Source organism: Aquarana catesbeiana, linkage group LG03, assembly GCF_042186555.1.
Source record: "Aquarana catesbeiana isolate 2022-GZ linkage group LG03, ASM4218655v1, whole genome shotgun sequence".
Taxonomy (NCBI): domain Eukaryota; kingdom Metazoa; phylum Chordata; class Amphibia; order Anura; family Ranidae; genus Aquarana; species Aquarana catesbeiana.
This window is the reverse complement of record NC_133326.1, coordinates 626,002,915-626,027,117: the sequence shown is the minus strand read 5'-3', so window position 1 is coordinate 626,027,117 and position 24,203 is coordinate 626,002,915. Positions and strand designations below refer to the sequence as shown.

The following is a 24,203-nucleotide window of genomic DNA, read 5'->3' as shown; positions in this document are numbered from 1 at the left end:
CTCTGCCACTGTAACTATGCAATAAAGATGGTATCTGGAGTTCATATTTGTTATTTGCCTGCTTGGGTTTAGCTCTGCTTTCACCGTACACATAACACAATGCACTAGGAGGAGTACAGCTCCACTCTCCAGCACTGCTTTATAGCGACACGTCCCTGAAAGCGTGTCTCCGGGCCATGGGACTCTCCTCCCTCCCGACCACACCCACAAGGCCTGTGCCTCCTCCAACATGGCGGCTCGTCGCGGTCGGCGCCTCCGGTGACGTCATTCTCCGGCGCCCAGTCTGTTTCTCAGACCCCCCTCTTGTCTCCTGTCTCCGGACGGATCGTCTTGTACCGGAGCCGCTCTTAAAGGGGCAATGTACCGAGACGGAGCCGCGGGACCCGGCTTAGGGGGTGAGACTGCGGGCTGAGCGGGGGGAGACGGAAGGGGCGACTGTACTGTTTGTCAGTGGGGGAAGGAGGAGGGGGGCACACTGACCGCGGGCTTACGGGGCTACAGCTGTGCCCGGTGTGAGGGGAGGAGCCATTGTCTGCACGGGAGGGGAGAGCAGCCAGATTCTCATCTCATACATACATCATGTATAGATTAGAGGTGTGTGTGTGGGGAGGAGAGGCATCATTATACCTCATACATTTAGGGGGAAATTTATTAAGAATGGAGTAACTGTGCATGGCAACCAATCGGCTTCTAGCTTCAGCTTCTTCAGGTAAGCTTTGAAAATCAAAGCTAGAAGCTGATTGGTTGTCTTGCACAGCTGCTCCAGTGTTAGAAAATTCCCCCCCCTCATGATCTATTACTGGTGAAGCCATCTCTATGTCTAGAGAGGTTGTCTCTATTTATTATTTGGATGGGGGGGAGAAGGAGGAGAGATATTTACCTCACGTCTAATGAAATATATATATATATATATATATATACACACACACCACCATCCATAACATTATGTCCCCCCCCCCCCCTTTGCCGCCAAAACTCCCCAGACTCCAGGCATGGACTCTACGAGACCTCTGAAGGAACGTTGTGGTATCTGGCACCAAGACGTAAGGAGCAGATCCTTTACATCCTGTAAGTTGTGAGGTGGGGCTTCCATAGATCGGACTTGGTTTTTCCAGAACATCCCACAAATGCTCGATTTTGGCTTGAGATCTGGAGAATTCAGAGGCCAAATCGGCACCCCAAACTCCATTATTGTGTTCCTCAAACCCATTCTTGAATTCATCAGACCAGGCCACCTTCTTCCATTGCTCACGTAGCTCTGTACAAGGGAAGGCTGGTTCTGATAGAAAAGGAGTCGGAACACACACAGTGCATCGCTATTTGTTGTGTATGGGGCTACAGACCGGTCAGGGCGCCCCATGCTGACCCGTGTCCACAGCCAAAAGCTCCTACATTGGGCACATGAGCATCGGAACTGGACCACAGAGCGATGGAAGAAGGCAGCCTGGTCTTAGGAATCATGTTTCATTTACATTGTATGGATGGTCAGGTGCGTGTGCGTCACTTACCTGGGGAAGAGATGGCTCCTAGATGCAGTATGGGAAGAAAAAAAAAAAAAAAAAGATGGAGGCATTGGGCAATGTTCTGCTGGGAAACCACCTACCTAAACGTTCTTGCTGACCAAGTACACACCTTCATGGAAACTCTATACCCTGACGGCAGTGTCCCCGTTCAGCAGGATAATGTACAATGAAACACTGCAAAAAATGGTTCAAGAATGGTTTGAGGTATTGACTTGGCCTCCGAATTCTCCAGATCTCAATCTAATCAAGTGTCTGTGGGATGTGCTGGAAAGACAACTCTGATCCATGAAGGCCTCTCCTCACAACTTAGAGCACTTAAAGTGATTGTAAACGATCACCTTGTAAAACAACCCATTCAGTTTAAAATAGAAATGCAAGGCAAAACATTATAAATACCTCCCCTCCCTGTGATCACATTCCCTCTGTTCTCAGCTGCATAAGAGCTGGGGAAGGAGAAGCAGTAGCACGACGATCTTCCCAGTGAAAGGCTGTGCAGTGGGGGGTGTGTCAGGACAGATCTGATCATTGGATAGCAGGCTGAGTTCCCAGCATAACTAGAACACTGACCATGGTGTGCTCTCTTGCTTAGTGTGGTCAGTTTTATATGGGAAAGCACAGGGACTGGGGGAACACCAGGGATTTCACATAAAGGAAGTAATACAAAGACAACGGGATACTTTCTCACACAAGTACATGGTACAGCAGGTACATGTGAGGAATATGAAATGTTGGGGTAACATACATGTTAAAGGATCTGCTACTGACATCTTGGTGCTAGATAGCGCAGCATTCCTTTAGAGGTCTGGATGCATCCATGCCTTGACAGGTCAGGGCTGTTTTGGCAACAAGAGGGGGACCTACTCAATATTCCTTGAGTGGTTATAAAGTTATGGCTCATGGCGTGTGTATATATAAATATGAGAAATATCACATGCCATACATACATTGGGGGGATTTACCAAAACTGAAGCAGATAGAATCTGGAGCAGCCAGCTGTTCACAGTAACCAGTCAGCTTCTGGCCTCTGTTAGGCTATGAAAATGAAAGCTAGAAGCTGATTGGTTGCCATGCACAGCTGGTCTGTTGTTACTAAATTCCAACTCATATATATTCCTGGTAAAGCCATTGGGGTTGATTTACTAAGAGAGTGCAAAATCTGGTGCAGCTCTGCATAGTAACCAGCTTCCAGGTTTTTTTTTTTTTTTGTCAAAGTTTAACTGAACAAGGTGACGTTAGAACCTCTTGGCTACCATGCAGAGCTGCACCAGATTTTGCACTCTCCAGTTTTAGCAAATCAACCCCACTGTGTCTGCAGAGGTTTTCCATCCCTCTCTCCTGTAAGGGAAGGTGTATGGGGAGAGAAGAGGCATGATGAGGTTTATTTATTTATTTATTTATTTTTTTATAGTCTTATGTGAAAAATGGAGAAATCTTGTGTGAACATATTGATAAATAGACCCCTATATATCACTTAAAACTATACATATTCCTGGAGAGGTGTCCTGTCTCTCTGCATTACCTGTATGGGGAAAGGGATTTTGGAACTTCACACCCCATGGATACACATAGCTCCCAACTGTCCCTGATTTGGAGCAATGTTCCTCTGTCCCTCGTTTCTCCTCATTTGTCCCTCATTTTGGTCTGATTTATAAACTTGTGTATAAAATGCACTTTTTATCTATCAAAAAGTGTTTTCCAGTGCTAAACCTTTCATCTGATTTCCAAATTGCTGCATTTGTAAATTCCAAAAGCCAATATAAAGGAATAGTAGTGGTAAAAAAAAAAGCACTTGTGGGTTTAACCAATCTTGTTTTTTTTTTTTTTTTTTTTGTACATTTCTCCTTTAAGGGGGCGTGGCAAGGGGTGTGTCCTATGCCTGCATACTTTTGCTGATGGATGTTCCTCATTCCCATCTCAAAAAGTTGGGAGGTATGGGATACATAGTGGGGTCTATTTATCAAATATTTACCAAAGATTCACATCCTCTTCTCATGAGATTCACTCACGTTTTAATTGTCTCTGATGTAAAGACCAGGTGAATCCATATTAATGGTAGAGCCATATATATGTTTGGAGAGGTTGCCTCTGTCTCTGTATTATCTGTAAGAGAAGGTTAATGGAAAGACATTCTCAAGCATCACATCCTGTATGTACATTATGAGGTTTATTTATCAATGTTTTCACTGAAGATTTACAGTTTTCATCAAATATTCACCCATTTTTGTTAAGTAATCTTATGGAAAAATGGGTACATTTTGTGTGCAAAAAAATGATAGACCACCTATATGTTGCTGGTAAAGAATTACATACAGTGGGTAAAATAAGTATTGAACGTGTTACCATTTTGGTGATGTGTTTAATATTTATTTTAACTGTTGGATGTTTGGAGAGGTTTGTCTGTCTGTATTGGGAGAGGAGGAGAGGCATCCTCAAGCCTTACAACCCATGGATATATAATATATAAAATAGGTGTGTGTGTATTTGTATGGGGAGCCTGTCTCTGCATTACTTATATAAAGAGATGATATATAATGTACATATGGGGTGTGAGAATTAAGAGTGCCTCTCCTCATAATAATCACACACATAAAACACTGCTCCAAAGCACTATGAGTAAGCATGAAACGCGTTAGCATTGATCTGAAGACCCCCTTCACTTCATCTGCTGGATATGTGATCTTATTGGAGCTGACCGGCTTTTTTTTTTAATAAATATATATATATTATATTATATTTATTATTAGAGCTGCACGATTCTGGCTAAATTGAAAATCACAATTTTTTTGCTTAGAAGATAGATTGCAATTCTCGCGGCGTAACTTCATCTTTCACATTAAAACAAAAAAAATTGGGCTAACTTTACTGTTTTAGTTTTTTTTTTTTTTTTTTTTTTTTTTTTTTTATTCATTGAAGTGAATTTTTTTTCCCCAAAAAATTGCGTTTGAAAGACCGCTGGGCAAATACAGTGTGACATAAAATATTACAGCGATTGACTTTTTATTCCTTAGGGTCTCTGCTAACATATGTATAATGTTTGGGGGTTCCAAGTAATTTTCTAGCAAAAAATATTGATTTTAACTTAAACAAGTGTCAGAAAACTATTTAGACTTTAAGTGGTTAAACTTCCTGCTTTTAAAGTTGTTTAAAAACTTGGCAGACTGCCTGGATTTTTTTTTCACACAGAAGTTTATCCCTTTGATCTAAGAAGGAAGAGTTAGTTACAATGTTTCATGTTAAAAACTTGGCAGACTGCCCGGATGTTTTCTTTTAACAGCTGAGTGAGCAGATAAGTCTCTCCACTTGTTATATGAAAGAATCGGCAAACTCTGCAATAGAGATCGTCAGGGGGGTTGAATCGAGATCACGATTTTTTTTAACGATTAATTGTGCAGCTCTAATATATATATATATATATATATATAGTGTGTAGTGGCGAGCTGGGCCGACACGCGGTTAGCATGTGAGCTGTGATTGATCAGTGAGCTGACCTGGAGCATTGTTTTATGTGTGTGATTAAATATGAAGAGAGGCTCTCTGAATTCTCACACCCCATACGTACATAATATATCACCGGTAAGGTTCTGTGCACACGGCTGTAGAACTATACAGCTTACATTTGAACATAATTCTGTGCCTTGGATTTGCAGGTGCAGCATACAGCCTGTCTAAGTCAGCAACATGCTGAAATATACAGCACCTGAACTCAAATATACGCACATCGGAGCCGTACTTGCCACCAGGATGTGTGTGCAGACAGGGGCAGCACATACACTGCCTTAAAGTATTCATACCCTTTGAAATTTTCCACATCTTGTCATGTTACAACCAAAATTGTAAATGTATTTTATTGGGATTTTATGTGATAGAACAACACAAAGTGGCACATAATTGTGAAGTGGAAGGAAAATGATAAATGGTTTTCATATTTTTTTTACAAATAAATATGTGAAAAGTGGGGGTGGGGGCATTTGTCTCAGCCCCCCTGAGTCAATACTTTGTAGAACCTCCTTTCAATGCAATTACAACTGCAAGTCTTTTTGGGGATGTCTCTACCAGCTTTGCACATCTAGAGAGTGACCCTTTTGCCCATTCTTCTTTGCAAAACAGCTCAAACTCTGTCAGATTGGATGGAGAGCTGTGAACAGCAATTTTCAAGTCTAGCCACAGATTCCCAATTGGATTTAGGTCCTCACTTTGCCTGGGCTATTCTAACACATGAATATGCTTTAATCTAAACCATTCCATTGTAGCTCTGGTTGTCCTTTTAGGATTGTTGTCTTGCTGGAAGGTGAAACTCCACCCCAGTCTCAAGTCTTTTGCAGACGCTTAACAGGTTCTCTTCTAAGATTGCCCTGTATTTGGCTCCATCCATCTTCCCATCAAATCTGACCAGCTTCTCTGTCCCTTCTGAAGAAAAGCATCCTAACATGAAGCTGCTACCACCATGTTTCACAGTGGGGATGGTGACCATCTTTCAACAATGGCTTTCTTCTTGCCACTCTTCCATAAAGTCCAGATTTGTGGAGTCCATGACTAATAGTTGTCCTGTGGACAGATTCTCCCACCTGAGCTGTGCATTTCTGCAGCTCCTCCAGAGTTACCATGGGCCTCTTGGCTGCTTTTACGATTAATCCTCTCCTTGCCCGGCCTGTCAGTTTAGGTGGACGGCCATGTCTTGGTAGGTTTGTGGTTGCGCCATACTCTTTCCTTTTTCAGATGATGGATTAAACAGTGCTCCGTGAGATGTTCAAAGCTTGGGATATTTTTTTTTATAACCTAACCCCCCTTTAAACTTCTCTCCGCAACCTTATCCCTGACCCGTCTGGTGTGTTCCTTGGCCTTCATGATTCTGTTTGTTCACTAAGGTTCTCTAACAAACCTCTGAGGGCTTCACAGAACAGATGTATTTATATTGAGATTAAATTACACACAGGTGCACTCTATTTACTAATTAGGTGACTTCTGAAGGCATTTGGTTCCACTAGATTTTAGTTAGGGGGATCAGAGTAAAGGGGGCTGAATATAAATGCACGCCACACTTTTCAGATATTTATTTGTAAAAAAAATCTTGAAAACCATTTATCATTTTCCTTCCACTTCACAATTATGTGCCACTTTGTGTTGGTCTATCACATAAATTCCCAATAAAATACATTTAGGATTCGAGTTGTAACATGACAAAATGTGGAAAATTTCAAGGGGTATGTACTTTTTCAAGGCACTGTATGTAGGCAAGTGCCATTTTATATGTGCATATATCTGAGTACAGCCTGTTGTTACTTTTGACTGGCAGCGGGCTGTATACTGCACCTGTGACTCACGAGCTGAGAATTACACCCAGGGGTTCACTACATGACCATTTGCACAAGTCCTAAATCCATATATACAGTATGTGTGTGTGTATATATGTGTGTGTGTATATGTGTATATATATATATATATATATATATGTGTCTAGAGAGGTTGTCAAAAATTATTATGCTATCAAAAATAGTGTGTGATGTAAATTGCCTCGAGCATTGATCCTGTTTTTTTTTTTCTTACTGGAGGCTGCCATTTTGTTGAAGCCCAGAGCCCCTGAACAGTTCCGCTTTAAGCATCACATCCAATCCCATACATGCCTATAGGGCTGAAACAACTAATCGATTAATCGACAACTAATCGATTATGAAATTAATCGATTACTATTTTCATAATCGATTAATCGGCCAGTAACATAATGGGGTTGAAAAAACCCTAAAATGAGCCCTTTATGGTACAAAAAGAGCAAATAATCGCTACTGCAAATATTACTTTCACAGTTCTACACTAAAAAAAATTAACCCCTTACAGTAGCGATTATCTGCTTTTTTTTGTACTATAAAGGGCTCATTTTAGTTTTTTCGCCCCATTATGTTACTAAACGTCTTAGACCTGGTTCACATCTATGTGTTTTTTGGTGCTTTTTGCAGAAACGCACTACAGTTTATTCACGCGGTTTCCTATGGGACACGTTCACGCAAAACGTGATTTTTTTGGTTCAATATACTTCAATAGAGAAGCTGCAGAAAAGCATGTAATGTGTTTTTGCAGCAATATGTGTTTTTTAATCTGCCCAAAAAAAATGCAGAAACGCAAATTGCAGCAAAATCACGCGCACAAAAATCAAAACGCACAGCGAAAAGCACTGCAGAAACAGATGAAAAGCAAACTGCATAGGTGTGTACTGAGCCTTATGCTGGCCACACCGATCAATTTTCAGATGTGAATATTCAGACGAAAAATCTTTGTACATTCGCTGAATGAAAGTCTGATGATATTTACCAGATTCACCCTTTAATAGTATATACACAGTATATATCCTCCAATAGTATATACAGTATATCTCCTCTAATAGTTTATACAGTATATCTCTTCTAATAGTATATACAGTATATCTCCTCTAATAGTTTATACAGTATATCTCTTCTAATAGTATATACAGTATATCTCTCCTCTTATAGTATATACAGTATATCTCCTGTCTGTTATGCTCAGAGTGGATTCGATATTTTGCTCCCTAACCATATAGTTGGTTATTTATATTTACCACTGCATAGAGATATTTAAGAATAAATTACCTTTTTTTTAAAACTGTACACATTAACTAAATTATACACCACACTTTTTTTTAAGGTTATTAACCGAATAATCGATTAATCGAAACAATAATCGGCCAACTAATCGATTATGAAAATAATCGTTAGTTGCAGCCCTACATGCCTAATGAGGTCTGTTTTCAAATTTTCACCAAAGATTCACAGTGTTCATCCAAAATTCACTTACTTTTTTAATAGAAAATAATTGACTCTGAGGAAATATTGACAAACCAACCCTTACATATTACTGGTAAAGTAGACGTCTGAAGAGGTTGTTTCTATGTCTTCTTCTGTGTTACCTGTATGAAGAGAATAGTCATTCTTGAGCATCCCATACATACATTGTGGGCTCAGTTGATCAGTGTATTCACCAAAGATTTACAACCCAGATGCACCCATTTTTCAAGTTGCATCTTGTGTTAAAAATAGAGGTGCAGCGAATGGAAATTTTGGTGCCGAAACCGAAAATGCAGGATGCACTTGACCGAAAACCAAAAATGATCGGTTTTAAAAAAATATTTATATTTTGGCTGAAAAAAGAAAATTATTGCAGCCACCACATCTAAGAACTGCTAAGTTTCAATCAATTATGTTATCATTCTTGGGTTTTAGTTATATTTAACCCACCCTCCCATTTTTTTTTTTTTTAATGCAATCTTCATGTAGAAAAACCATTTTCTTACAGAAAGTAAAAAGAAAGTAAAAATAAAGTAAAGTGACTGTTGTTTCATAGCAGTGGATAGCAAAGATAAACAGGAAAGAAAAAACAAAACATTTACCATAAAAGATATCAACAATAAACTTCCCTAAGTGTCTGGACTCTTGCCATCATCCAGGGCACCATAGTACATACAAGCACTGCATCCTGAGAATAACGCCTCGTACACACGATCAGATTGTTGACCAACAAAGTGTTAGACTTTTGTCCGAAGGGCGTGTGCCAGGATCTTGTCTTGCATACAAACTGTACACAATTGTCGGCCAACAAACACGAACGTAGTGACATACTACAAGGAATTTCAGCTCTTGAGCGCCACCCTTTGGGCACCTTCTGCTAATGTCGTGTTTGGTGAGCATTGATTCTGAGCATGCGTGTTTGTACTTTGGACTTTTGTGTGACGGACTTGTGTTCACACGTAATATCTTACAACAGATCGTTGTCTGAAAAATTACTAGCCTGCCATCCAACATTTGTTGGTGGAAAGTTTGACAACAATTGTCTGATGGAGCGTACGAACGGTCGGATTTTAGGCCAACAGTCTGTCATCACACTATTCCCTCCCGAAAATCCGAATGCATGTATGAGGCTTAAGAGATGGCCACCTGTGGGGGGAAGGCCCACAGAAAACCAATGGGCCACCCTCCCACGAGGGACATTCCCAGCCTCCCATTTTTCACAGTTTTTTTTTACTTACAGGTTTAGTTATTACTGAAAGACCTAACAAACATTTTTTTTTTGAAAGCACAGGACCTGTAGAATAAAAAAAATGGTGCTCATGATTTTGCACATGTCATGATAGTTGCGTAAATGTTTATGAAAGCCATATTTTCAATAAAAATACAATAAAGTCATTATTAGTGCATGCAGATATGATAGAACTTCCAAAATGCTTACAAAACCAAAAAGATAAAAAGGTATTAATGTTTAATAAATTAACAAATTTAACAAATTTGTAAATGTTACATTGTGCCTTTTTGGGAAAATAAGCTTTAGGCTTAGGCTAAAAACCCCTTGAGACTAGTGTCACACTACTGTGTTGTGGTAATACATCATACACATTGCAGGAGTTGCAGTGCCTTGCGTTTTAAATGCCACCCGAACACCTTGCCCGTGCATCTCAATCTGTATGTGTTTCAAAGCACAACAGTGCACATATAGGAACCACCGGTACGCTGCTGGCACCCCTATCAAGGGAATCAGGCTGCCTTAAAAATGAAGTCCAGGTATGAATACATATTTTATACATGGTTACAGTAGCTCAGATTGGACCAATGTAACTATGTATATACCACACCTGGCCAATCCTGTTGGAAGCTGAAAATCACGAAAGTAGACACAGCGGACGCAATGGGGCCGATTTACTAAATCTGCAGAGTGCAAAATCTGGTGCAGCTCTGCATAGAAACCAATCAGCTTCTAACTTCAGCTTGTTCAGTTAAAGAGGTTGTAAACCTACAAGAAAAAAGACATAGGATGCATTAAGGTGAAAAAACACAAAAAAAAAAAAAAAAAAAACGCAAACCCCTTTAATCTACTTCAGCAGTTGGACATTTTATACATTCTTTGAAACCTATAAAAAAAGAATTCAGGGATGAAAAGTGATGTTGTCACCCAGAGTGACCATTAAAATTTCCTATTTTATATAGTAAAAAGAAATGAATCCATTTGGTTACCTATTTTTTAACAGCTTAATTTTTTCTCCTGGTTACTTTCTGGCCTGGTTCACACTGGTATGACACAACTGTTGCAGGATTGTCGATCCGAATTTGCCCTGCCACATCGATCCTACTTCTATCCGACTTGAACAGGATATGATTTTGTTCCAACTTTGAGTCCGACTTGTCCTTTGACCAATCAAAACAGTCCCAGTGTGACATAAATTCCTTTTCCTGCTGCTGTAATCAACATGTCGGATGCTAGGACAAGGATCGATCCGACTTCAACGTTGCTGAATGGGCTGAAAAGGCACCAAAGTCGGACCAAAGTAGTGCAGGAACCTTTTTCAAAGATGGACCAGTTAGGACTGCTCTCATAAGGAATCATTGATTTGTACATGTCATGAGCAAATGTTGCACCAGTGTGAACCAGGCCTCTGCCATTTATATAAATGGGCCCAATGGATTGTATATAGATCAGGTAAGCTGGTGAAATCTAAAAGCTCATAAGAATTTCACCTTGCGCAGATCTGCATGAAATGTACAAAACTTGGAAGATTATACACATTGTTCTTTCTAGTGATGCTAATAACCATTCACATGGCCTGCTGCAGTTTGCACATATTCATGTGAATCAACCTTCATACTGCATGCATTTGCTGATATAGCAATTACCTCTCATGTTGCTGGATCTAAATTGATTTCAAGGCTGTAGATTTTATATAATGTTTAAAGTAGAACTATAGGCAAAACCTTTTTTTCATTTTGGATAGAGCAAGGGAGGGTTATAACCCCTGTCAGATTTTTTTTCTGCCATCTGTGTCCCATTGCGGCGATTTCTCTTCACTTCCTGTCCTGTAGCCAGACAGGAAGTGGGAGGAAATCCTTGCAAATTAAAGGAATCCCTGGGGACCCCCAGGTCACCAGAACTAGTGTCCCCATTGGAAGATTTCCCCTCTTACTTTTCTGGGGACAACCTAATATTTGGGATTTTCTTTTGCTTTAATTTTCAATGATAATGGTAAACAGGACAAATAGAAAGGGGAATGTCCTTAAGGGGGACCCAGACAGCTGACAAGCATTCTATTCCCTCTACACTACATCCAAAACTGAAAAAGAAAGTTTAGCATTTAGTCATACTTTAAAGTCAAATTCCAGCATCCCCCCCCCCCCTCCTTACTTGTAGCAAGTGCTCTCCCATGATTAAACAGATTATTGCCAATTCCCTGAGAACTATCTATCCACAATATACCACACATTTAACTCTTTGAGGCTGCAGCAGCTATTTGCCTTTATTTTCCTGTCTTTAGTCATTCATCAAACACCTCTCATCCAGATCTGTACTGTCATTGGCAGCCTCTCACGGCTATTGGCTATCTCTGCCATCAGTGAGTTTGTTCCTGAGCATTATATGAAAGAACACATCCTCAAAAAAAGTATGCAGCACTCAATGACCAGCAGGGAGAAGCATGCATTTCTAAAGGGGATGTGTTCTTTCATATAATTGTTTGTGAAAGATCCAAAGCAGAGTTCTGATGTTTACAGGAGCCTGCTGGCTCCTTCCACCAAACTCAAGGCAACAAGCAGAAGACAGACCCAGTGATGACATCTCTGGGTCTCAGAAGATGAATTTCTTGAAAACGAAATTATTTGATTGAAAAAATGTAATTGCATGTTGACTGTGTAGTGTACATTACACTTCAGTCTTTGAGAATACTTAAAAGCTGCTAACTGTTAAAACATTCATTTATCAATCCACGGATCCAGTGCTGTCTTCACTAGACCAGTTCTTTGCTGGTCTTTGGGTTCCCAACGCCACCATCTTGGATGTGGGAAGTCGGCTTTGACTTCCTGTAGCTTCACAGTCAGCTTCCCACTGTGCATGCACAAATTGCTTTGTTTACATCGCTTTGTGAATGGACCCGCAGCCTCCTGGGACCTGGGGCGTGTTTCAAGAGGTTGTGGTCAGGAAGAGGGGAAACTTCTGCTTGGATCGCCTAGACGAGCAAAGCGGGAGTGGGAGCAGGAGGAGCAGGAGCAGGTAAAAAAGCATGGGGGGGGGGGGGGTGGTTAAAGTGAAGCTCTGCTTTAAAGCGGGGTTCCACCCAAATTTTGAACATTATCTCTATGCATTCTCTTCCTTGCCTAGATGCTGACATGCTGTGTAAAAAAATTTAAATCGCCGTAATTACTTTTTATTTTCTAATCTTCTTAGCACTTCCTGGTTTTCCTCCCATGGGAGTAGGCGTGTTTCTAGCCTCTCCCAGACCTCCCACAGTCCCCTGGGAGCTAGTCTCAGGCTTCCCAGCATGCATTGTGCAACAGCGTCATCACAACATCCACGGTGAATGCTGGGAGCACAGCATTCACCGCATCCAGGAAATACATGCTTGTGGGCTTCAAATGCCCACAATGAAGATGGAAACCGCCTTCAGTGAATTTTATAAGTTATTCTTTACAACGAAATCGGACACAGGCGGACTTATTACACAGAATATGTGAGTAGATAATCATGAGAAGAAAAGTTTGTGAATGAACTCCAAAAAAAAAAAAAAACGATAGGTGGACCCCCGCTTTAAGGGGAGTCTAAATACTAGAAAAAAAAGTAATATATTGAAGTTTGCCAGTCATTAATTTTGTTGGGTTAGTTTTGTTTTGTTCCTCCCTCTTCTTTGTTCATTGAGGCACACGGGATTCAGAGACAATGGGATTATACTGCCGTCTGCAGAAGGGTTTCGACACTGGAAAACAGCAAACAGCTGGGTATCACCTCTCCCACTCTGAGCAGGCCTCAGTTTTTGCTAGAATCCTATTTATTACATTTTTTTTTTTTGCTAGACCCTGCAGTAATGTGACCTTTAGGAACTGGGCATTGCATTTTGGTACTTTCCGGACCTGGTAGCTAGCAGCAGATTGCTTTTCAAGTCCAGAGCCTCTCGTCCAGTGATGGCGAACCTTGGCACCCCAGATGTTTTGAAACTACATTTCCCATGATGCTCATGCACTCTGCAGTGTAGTTGAGCATCATGGGAAATGTAGTTTCAAAACATCTGGATTGCCAAGGTTAGCCATCACTGCTCTAGTCTGACCCAGTTTCTGAAAACTCTCTAGGAATATGCTTTTTACGCAACTACATTTATTGGAAATGTTGGGTGCTGATATCCAGGTCCAGAGGCTTCAAACAGCCTCTGGAGTAATTCATGTGTATTCTTTAATTTTCATCATGAAAAAAGATACTATAAACATCTATACAAGCAAAGCACAAATATTTCAGTGCCATGAGGAAGTAAGCTAGATAGCACAGAGTTAAACCTAACAGCTAGACGGTTCATATTCAGACATGAAATAGTGCAGGTAATCTATTGTGCTATAAATGGCAAGTTAGTGGAATGCAAAATGCAACATAAAAAAAAGTTTCCAACAGGGGACCTGCTAACAGAAAGAGGCGACATCTTCTCTCCTGTTGCTCCTTATCACAAACCACATGGGGATGCTGCCAGCCGTTTGTCATAATCCAGTAACAGACCTGGTGCTACCTGCAAATGCACCCACTTGAGTTCCTGACACTGACAGCCTGGAATGTTGTCCTCTGCCTGAGTCCATGAACGTTTTCCTAGCTTCGACAGGCATGGCCCCCTCTTCTGTTCTCTCACATTAGAATTTTACTGCAATTATGGCCTTCAAGAAACGGATTTCTTTTGAGCTGCTTTGGATACCCTCATCAAAGATGTCACTGGGAGTAAAAGTACTTATCTGCCTCAGGCAGGAAAGACTCACACCCTTCAGAGATCCTAGAAGAGTTATTTTTGTTACTTCCAAAGCCAGATTTAAGCCAGATGCCCAGTTCAAACCATGGGCTTCCAAATCCTCCAAACCTGCTAACACTTTCCCAACTTGGGATATGTGCATTGCTTTATGGACATGGTCATACAACTTCTCTGCTGCCTGTGTACGGTAGGTGGTTTTTCAGGGGCTACAATCTGCCCCCTCCTCACTTCATGTGTTTCAATTTACTTGTGTCTCTGGCTCTCTGCACTGATTAACAGATCTTGTGGCCTTGGTAGGTCTTCTGCATTAAGGGCAGATTACCCCAGTTCCTATGGTGAAAAGGTTTCACAGGTCAACTCCAACCTTTTCACAGTCCTGAAACCAAAAAGGGGCATCAACCCCATCTTTGATCTCAGAGACCTAAAATGTCTTAATGCGGGCCCAACGATTCGGTTTGGAATCCACCAGGTTTTGTTTTACTGTCTCTCAATCAGAGAGACTGTCTGGTTTCTTGGGGCATCAAGGATGCATACTTGCTTGTCCGCATTTTTTCAGTGCTAGGATTTCCTTGGCTTCACCGTGGGACCCCAGCACTTTTATGGCCATGCCAATTGGCCTGTCTGCACACCTCGAGCATTCACCAAGTTGCTGGCCCCATGCTTTTTTAGAAAGGAACTCCTCATTTCAATAGTTGCCCTAATTCTTCACTTCTGCGTGAGAGTACTGGGGTTAATTGTAGCCTGCTTCAAGGCAGTCCCGTTTGCCCATTTCCACTCCAGACCCCTACATTGTGAGACAAATTGATTCAGTCTCTAGACAAACTGATTTACCTGGCACAGAGGATCAGGTTATCCCTAGATTTTTGGCTCTGAAATCCAGTTATGGAAATCCTTCCTGATCTCCTGAAAGGTCTTTGGAATGGATGCCACACTTAACGGGCTGCGAGGAATCCTAGACACTTTCACAGTGTGGGGGACTTGGTAACTGCAAGAATCCCATTCTTCAATCATCCGTTTGGAGCCATGTGCGATTTGGTTGCCCCTACAATTCTGAACCTGTAATCCAGTCAGTCACTTCTCTCTTGAGCAGAGCCTCTTCATTTTCCAGCTGTGTCTGCCTTTACACACCATAGGTGGACAATTGGCAGACAGAACTTGGCCCCCAGTTCCGGTGAACAGGCCCTACCCCTGCAGAATGTGGGCTTCTGGCCTGCTGGTTCAACAAACTGGACAGGTTTGTCTCAAGGTAGAGGAATACTCTGGCATAAGCTCCACCCCTGTGTCTCCCTCCTCGTCAGCTCACAAGATCAAGATAGAAAGCATATTCATAGCTCCAAGTTGGCCCAGGTGGATGTGGTACTCCAACCTAAATAGACACTTAGCAGATGTTCCATGGGCTCTCCTAGATTGTCAGGATGTTCTGTCTCAAGGACTGGTTTACGATCCTGCTTCACGGTCACTGGCTTTAATGGCATGGCTATTGAAGCTCAGGTATTGAGGAACTCCAAATCGGTGATTCCCACAAAGTTAAAAGCCAGGAAGTTTACTTCCTGCACTGCCTACCATCTCACATAGAAGGCATGCGTCACTTGGTGCAAGGAAGAAAATGTTCAGCCCAGGAAATACTTTGTGAGACAAATTCTGACTTTTCTGCAATCAGACTTGGAATCAGAAGTATGCCCTCAGCGCTGTTAGAGGTCAGATCTTGGCAATCTTGTTCCAGAGGTCACTAGCTTCCCACATTTTGATTAGGACACTCAGGGTGTCTCTAATGTAGCTTCCCCTGTGAGTTTGCCTGTGATTCTGTGGGGTCTGAATTAGGTTCAAAAAGTGCCAAAAGAACCATTCTGTGATCTCTTCTACTCATACTCACAGAGTTGCTTTCCTTCTTGCCATCAACTCTGCAAGGCATGTGTCTGAACTGGTGGCCTTGTCTTGTAAAGAACCAATTGTGGTAACATTACAAAGGTGGTTTCAGCCTTTCACCTGAACCAGGATATTGTTCTTCCATCCTTTCTCTGGCTCAGTACATCAGCAGAAGATTTCCTTTCATTATCTGGACTCTAGAGGTAGTTCATGCTGTACGTTTTTACCTAGCAGCCACTGCTAGCATTAGAAGAAAATTCTTGATGGTCCCAGTAGAAGTAAACCAGCTTCTCTTTCCACCATTTCTCAGTGGCTTGGACAGATCATCATTCAAGCTTAACCCTAAGGATCGGGTTCCAGCCTCCACTGCCAGGGCAAATTGCTAAATCTGTGAGTGCTTCTTGGGCTTTTTGGCATCAGGCAACTGTCTCTCTGAACTATAAGGCTGCCACCCGGTCCTCTGTTCTGGATATTAGGGACTCATCCATGGGTGCAAGGCTCCTCAGGCGGTTCTTTGAGATGCAGGCAGACATGATGAACACAGATCCCATTTCTGTGTATTGTTTTTATACAAAACTAAGACACATTGGGAATAGGGGGTAATACTGTGCTGGTCACTTTTTTTTTTTATTTTTTGCCAGTATTCAAATCCTCCTGCAGGTAGCAGCATAACCCAATTGTCTTTGAATCTTGTGTCTCTCAGTGAAGACCGAGAAATGGATTTTATGGTAAATACAAAAATTGCCGATAATTTTAGCTTGGTAATCCTAACAATACACAATTCCCATGCTAGGCTAAAACACTGGGATAAAAAGTGTGGGAGTAAAGACGTGAGTCATGTGCTTCCCCATACCCAGAAGTTGGAGCGGAAGTAAAGGGAGGGTAAGTCTAAGCTGCAAACAAAGGTTCACTTTAATGTAAACCTTGATGGAAGCTGACATCTGTCTTCTGGAAAATGCTATTTGCTTGCTGTTATGTTGACCCTCTGAGTTGCTGACCTGGAATAATTATGTTGATCTGTAAATTCAGAGAAATGTTGCAGGTACTTCTTTGTATTATTATTAATTTTTTTTTTTTTTTTTTTTTTTTTTTTTTTTTAGGTCAGTGACCCAAAGTATTTAACCCAGAATATTAACATAACAACCAGGCAACTAGGATTTTCAGGACGTGTGGTCAGCAAAGATGACCCTCATATTTTTTTCCTGACAGGTTGTCTTTAAAAAAAAAACAACATTATAACACAAACATGATAATTTAGGATATCCCAAAGTTTGGACACATAATGCACAGGTTGCACTCTGAGGAGGTTTTTAAAGAGGCAATAGGACAGTCACAGCTACCTAGAACATTTTGAGGGACAGTCTGGCCTATCAATGCTTCACCACAATGGTTCACATTTATTAGAGGAGTGACTGTCATAAAACAGCTTGAAGAGAATGTTCTGCTTGCTGTGACCGTTCCACTTCAAACATTAGACTAATAATATGACAATGAATAGTGTAGTAAGTGTCTTTCTTTTTTATATGAGTTGGCAAATATACAAGGTCCATAAAACATGTCATTACTTTGCGTTAAATATGGACCTTATTATATAAATCTACAGAATTAAATTCACATTTCCAGCATTTGCAAGTGGTAAGTTCTAAGGGAAAAAAAAAAAGAATAAAAATAAACAATAAATAGCACAATGCAGCAGGATTCACACACCGGCTCTGTTCCTCCCAGTGCACACCACCAGCCATGCGATCAATGTGGCTGCTGGTGTGGACAAACTATATGGCAAGTTTAGGTTGTCTTTAAGTCCATTAAAAGGTAAAAAAAAAACATTTATTGCGAAAACTACAATTCATATTAACATCTATTTTTCACCATAAGAAAAATGATGATGGCTGTGCAAAGTGTTGTGAATGAAAGGGGGAGTATAGTGTATTTTCAGTGGTCTCTTCTGTCATAAATGTCCCCCCTGCCCGTCGGTGAGTAATGCCATCTGAGCTGCACATGCAAAGCTCAGTCTGCATTTACGGTTCTGTGTGCTGCGGCAAAGTGCACGGGAGTGATGTCACCACAGCCTGGCCATTCAAACGGCTGAAGATGCGGAACCCAGAAGGAAGGCCAAGTTTAGATGGCAGTGCCAGGGACCAGGGGGAGCCATGACAGCGCAGTGCTAGAGGGCTCTGTTTGTAGGCAAGTATCGCATAATATACTGGTATGCGGTGCATACTAGTACATTCTGACTTAAACCTGCAGGGGGGCACTTTTTTTTTTTTACTTAGGAGACTTTACTACTGCTTTAAGGGCCCATTTTTATCTGTGCAGTGTGGTAATGCCTGTATGTTATTGTAAATTGTGTTTGTTTGAATGGGCTGGGCACCCAAGCTGACATTTCTCTATCAACGCTGTTTAGCAAGAATGAGGAAATCAATGGATTCCTCTCATTTAGCCTGCCTTTGCTCTAACCTGTTTTTTTAATTTTAGCGAGCTACAGTGCCTTGAACAAGTATTTATAGTCCTTGAAATTTTACACATTTTTTCATGTTACAACCAAAAACGTAAATGTATTTTGTGTGATAGACCAACAAAGTGGCACATAATTGTGAAGTGGAAGGAAAATGATAATAGTGACCTTCATGATGCTGTTTGTACACTAAGGTTCTCTAACAAATCTCTGATGGCTTCACAGAACAGCTATTTACATAGAGGTGGACTCTATTTACTAATTAGGCAACTTCTGAAGGTAATTGGTTCCACTAGATTTTAGTTAGGGGTATCAGAGTAAAGGGGGCTGAATACAAATGCACGCCACACTTTTAACATATTTTGTAAAAAATGTGAAAGCCATTTCATTTTCCTTCTACTTCACAATTTTGTGCCACTTTGTTTTGGTCTGTCACATAAAATCCCAATAAAATACATTTACATTTTTTGTTGTAACATGACAAAATGTGGAAGAAGGGGTATGAATACTTTTTCAATGCACTGTAATAGATACATGCACTTTCTTTAAATTTTTCTGAAAAGAGAAGAGTTAGCCATTTTTACAGAGATTTTCCATCAAATTGATAAATGTTAGAACACGGTAATGAGCACTTGGAATTGTGTGCTGATTGTTGCCTCATAGGGAGTTCTGCATGGCCTAATAGTCTCATTATGCTGTTGAATCACAATGGAATCTGGCTTTGCACAGCCTCTCTAAGGATGGTGCTCTGCCATGTAATATTGGGTTGTTTTTTCTCATTGGACCAGAAATGTAAAACTTTCATGCCAGTGCTGAGGGCCTACAGGCTCAAGAGAGCTTTTGCCTCAAACCAACCTTTGAATCGGAACTACGCTGCATCTGAGCACCACAAACCAAAAACACAATTTAACCACTTAAAGACTGATCCTCTTTTTGAGAGGGGTTGTTTACAAGTTAAAAACAGTTTTTTTTGCTAGAAAATTACTTAGAACCCCCAAACAGTAATACATTTTTTTTCTAACGCCCTAGAGAATAAAATGGCGGTCGTTGCAATACTTTCTGTCACACCGTATTTGCGCAGCGGTCTTACAAGCGCACTTTTTTTGGAAAAAATACACTTTTTTGAATTTAAATAAGACAACAGTAAAGTTGGCCGAATTTTTTTTATATTGTGAAAGATACTGTTACGCCGAGTAAATTGATACCCAACATGTCACGCTTCAAAATTGCGCCTGCTCGTGGAATGGCGACAAACTTTTACCCTTAAAAATCTCCATAGGCGAAGTTTAAAAAAAATCTACAGGTTGCATGTTTTAAGTTACAGAGGAGGTCTAGTGCTAGAATTATTGCTCTCACTCTACCGATTTGTGGCGATACCTCATGTGTGGTTTGAACACCGTTTTCATATGCGAGCGCTACTCACGTATGCGTTCGCTTCTGCATGCAAGCTCGGCGGGACGTTTAAAAATTTTTATTTTTTTTTTTATTATTTATTTTACCTTTTTATTTTTACACTGTTTTTAAAAAAAATAATGTGTCACTTTTATTCCTATTACAAGGAATGTAAACATCCCTTGTAATAGGAAAAAAGCATGACAGGACCCAGGATCTCCATGCCCAGCAAGGGTGAAGATCCGATCGGCTCCGGTAAGCCGCGGAGGGCACCGGAGCGTGGCAGGGGGCCTCTCGCGCTGCCGATTAAAAGTGATCTCGCGGCAAATCCGCGCAGAGACCACTCTTATCGGAAACCGGACCACCGGCTGAAGAAGAGGTTACCGGGGTTATGGCAGCTAGCTGCTGCCATCACAACAATATCCCCCTTCAAAGTAAGGACGTACATCGTCGTACGGCGTTCCGGAAGTGGTTAATTCATTTTAAATATACAAAGCAAATTCATCCATACATCAATGTCTCCATGTTTTATTTTGCTGAGAAATCACTTTCAAAATCACCCTCTAGCATTTCTGGCCATGGCCGTCTTGAGTAATGGCAGATGTTTCATTTAGCATTTGCTTCCTGGAATCCATCTGCCCTTAGCTCGGGAGGGCTTGCTTAGAGTAAACCCCTCCTGAAGACTTCTGGGATGTATGACATTTGCCTAGCTCTGGAAACCAGGAAGTAGCTGAAGAAATAAAAAAAAAAAAAAGAGTTTAAAACAAGTAAATGTGATATACTTTCCTATCTATATACTAATGCTAGCAGCATAAGGATTAAAAATAGTCAATGTTGATTGAGAGAATTAAGTTTCGCCTTAAAACGGAGTTCCCGCCCCCCCATAAAAAAATTAAGTCAGCAGCTACAAATACTGTAGCTGTTGACTTTTAATATTAGGACACTTACCTGTCCAGGGTTCACACGATGTCAGGACCCCAGAGGATTTTTGAATCGGCTCTCGGGTGCTGCTGCTGCCATTCATGTTAAGGGAAAACCGGCAGTGAAGCCTACTATGCATGCGCAAAGCGTGCCGGGCTTTCTAACTGGCCCAGCAGCGGAGGAAGGAGGGCGGCCGAACTTCCGAGGGACTGCGCTGTGGCGCTGTCTCCTGAAAGTGGTGAAGGGTACCTGTCAAAAACAGGTACCAGTTATTCCCCCTGAAGGGTGCCAAATGTGGAAGAGGAGGAAGGGAGGAAGCAGATAAGTGGAGGTTCCGCTTTTGGGTGGAGTTCTGCTTTAAGGTTCAGATTGGGAAACATTTTGTATGTCTGTAGACTTCCTTTATGACTACAAAGTGTGTCTGCTTGGAAACCGTTGGACATGATGTATTTTTCTGGCCAGTCAATATTTTATTTTTGAAATATTTGGTACCTGCTGAGTTCTCGCTTTAATAAGCAGAAGGGCTCATTCAGATGGGCGTTTAGACCCTTCCTCCGTGCTGAGGCACTTTTTGTTGCCTGTGCCTCCACATCAGAGCTGTGTGCAGGCAGCCCATAATGTCAAAATTTGACATGCGGGCAAGAGCTGGTGCATGGATCCAAACGCATACACTGTATGTTCAGATCTGTGTACCCTCTTCTGCCCCGGAAGATGAGTCTCAGTGCTCGTCTGAATGAGGGGTAAATGCGCAGATTCACCTCATGCCACGTTGCCTGCTGTTAGGATGAATGATCTGTAGACGCCTTACTCTGGGATAAATAAATATTGTCTAAATACAATATCCATGTGTATTATTGAGTCTTTGTGTACTTCTCCCAGATATGTGCCAAAATTCACTATGAAACAAATCCTGCCCTTTGCGCCTCTGCGAAAGTTTCCTTTAATAAAGACCAATCACTGCTGCTTTCTTGTCTTGTGCTGGGGGACTGAACTTGTATGTGCCCCCCTGTTTTTTTGCAGGCAGGCTGTAGTTTAGTAGGTGAACCTGCTGGGTACAACCCATGACTTTTCTCTTTGTACAGAAAATATTAATCACAGTGATGGTACCACTGCTAATTTTACAAGGTTATATATGGGTTATCAAAAGTATTTAGTGCCAGCAAAATTGATTTTCTAGCCTTTTCTTGCTACTGAGGCTTAATACAAAATTAAGCTTTTTGACCTAAAGTTCAGCTTTAAATTAGGAGTCTGTTTATTTTGTTGCGGTGGATGATTATTATTGTCCGTTTTACAACAGGTGGGAAACGGCTCTGACATGTACAGGATCAGATTGTGGTCTACGTACAACCGAGACATTGTTAATTTCCTTCTGCTCCCATGCTCCCAGGATGTGATGTTTTGCACTTTTCGGTAGCATGGTAATGGTTATATTATAACAACAAAAAGTTAGAACATAAGTTTTAGAATGTGCATTGCTAGCAAATCTCTCAACCATGTAACATTTTGAAAACAGAAGTCTTATGTGAAAGTAAAAAGCACCTTAGAATGCCCCTTACCTGGGTGGTCACATGGGGGGGGGGGGGATTGGGGGTTATGGGCTGATCAGAGCATACAGATTACATTTACCGGTAACTAACTTGTTTTTTGTTTTTTTTTCCTCATTTTTTTTTTCCCACTTACTACTTTTCTTCTCCTTTCCACCTTCTTGCTTTGGTGTCATCTTTTTGGAACACTGATTTCATAATCGCACATCTTCTAGATCTTCCATGCTATTGTTGACATCACCTTGGTGTGTTAGATAACATCCTCCTTCCTACTGTCCTCCACTTTTTTTCACTGGTCCTCCAATTCCTTCTTTTTACCTTTGTGCCCCATGGAGGACGTTCATTCCTCATACCTGTCTGGACAGGACGATGTGGATAACCTGCCCTACCCACTGCCATCACTTGGGCAGAATGAAGCTTGTGCCCCAATGCCATGCCCAGGAGGTGTGGAGATTGTTCTTGTGGGTGGTGGAGAACCCACAGTTGGTGCATATCCTGGTGAGACTGGTGTCCTCCCATCCTACTCCCACATTGGATATCGAGAGGAGAGCAGAGACGGTGAGTAGGGTTGATCTGGTCCTTTTTTTAATCTCATTCTTCTACATCTTTATTATTACAGTAAAACCTTAGTTTGAGAGTAACTTGGTTTGAGATCATTTTGTAAGACAAGCAAAATTTTAAAAATAGGATTTTTATAACCGCTTTCCTGTAAAATCCTTTTCTTGGAGTACATCACAGGACACAGAGCTATAGTAGTTACTATGTGGGTTATCTAGGCCACCTTTAGGTGATGGACACTGGCACACCCTAAGAAAGGAAGTTCACTCCCTATATAACCCCTCCCATTACTGGGAGTGCCTCAGTTTTTGTAGCAAAGCAATATATGTGTATCAAAAGAAGGGAGGGACCTCTGCGTCCCGTGATGTACTCCAAGAAAAGAGTTTTACAGGTAAGCTGTTATAAAAATCATATTTTCTTTATCGTACCTCACAGGACACAGAGCCATAGCAGTTACTATGTGGGATGTCCCAGAGCAATGCTATCTGAGGGGAGGGAGAAACAAAAATAGGGCACCATCAGACCTGAGGACCTATACTGCTGCCTGCAGCACACTGCACCCAAAGGCGATATCCTCATGCCTTTTTACATCCACCTGATAGAATCTGGTAAATGTACGAACTGAAGACCAAGTTGCGGCCTTGCAGATTTGAGCCATGGAGGCTTGGTGATGCACTGCCCATGAAGCACTAACAGCCCTGGTGGAGTACACTTTGATTTGAAAAGGTGGAATCTTCCTCTTCAGACCATAAGCTTGAACAATTACTTGCTGAATCCACTTAGCAATAGTAGATTTTGATGCTGCCTGTCCTCCTTTAGGACCTTCAGGCAACACAAACAAAACATCCGTTTTTCAAATCTGGGCAGTCACCTTCAAGTAGACTTTGACTGCTCTCACCACATCAAGAGAATGTAGCAACTTTTCTTTCGTAGAACAGGGTTCTGGAAAAAACGAAGTTAGAACAATAACCTGACACTACCTTCGGTAGAAAGTTAGGATGAGCACGCAATACTACCCTATCCTTGTGAATAATTAAATATGGCTCTTTACAAGAAAGAGCAGCCAAATCTGATACCCTTCTCGCAGAAGATATGGCTACCAGAAAAACTAGCTTCCTTGTCAAAAGGACCAAGGGAACGTGTCGCATTAGCTCAAAAGGCTGTTTCCGTAATCCCGACAACTA

General features: G+C 41.4%; 1 protein-coding gene across 4 annotated transcripts in view; it reads left to right on the top strand.

Moving 5' to 3' along the window:
- Positions 1 to 240: 240 nt before the first annotated feature.
- LOC141133189 (protein Wiz-like) overlaps positions 241 to 24,203 on the top strand; it is a 144,754-nt gene continuing 120,791 nt past the window's right edge. For 2 of the 4 annotated variants that reach the window (XM_073622398.1, XM_073622395.1), the window contains exons 1-2: positions 241 to 395; positions 22,677 to 23,019. In XM_073622398.1, the coding sequence (XP_073478499.1) occupies positions 22,791 to 23,019 (229 nt within the window). In that variant the 5' untranslated portion in view covers positions 241 to 395; positions 22,677 to 22,790. The remainder of the gene's footprint in view (positions 396 to 22,676; positions 23,020 to 24,203) is intronic. The other 2 variants (XM_073622397.1, XM_073622399.1) reach the window with 1 other exon arrangement.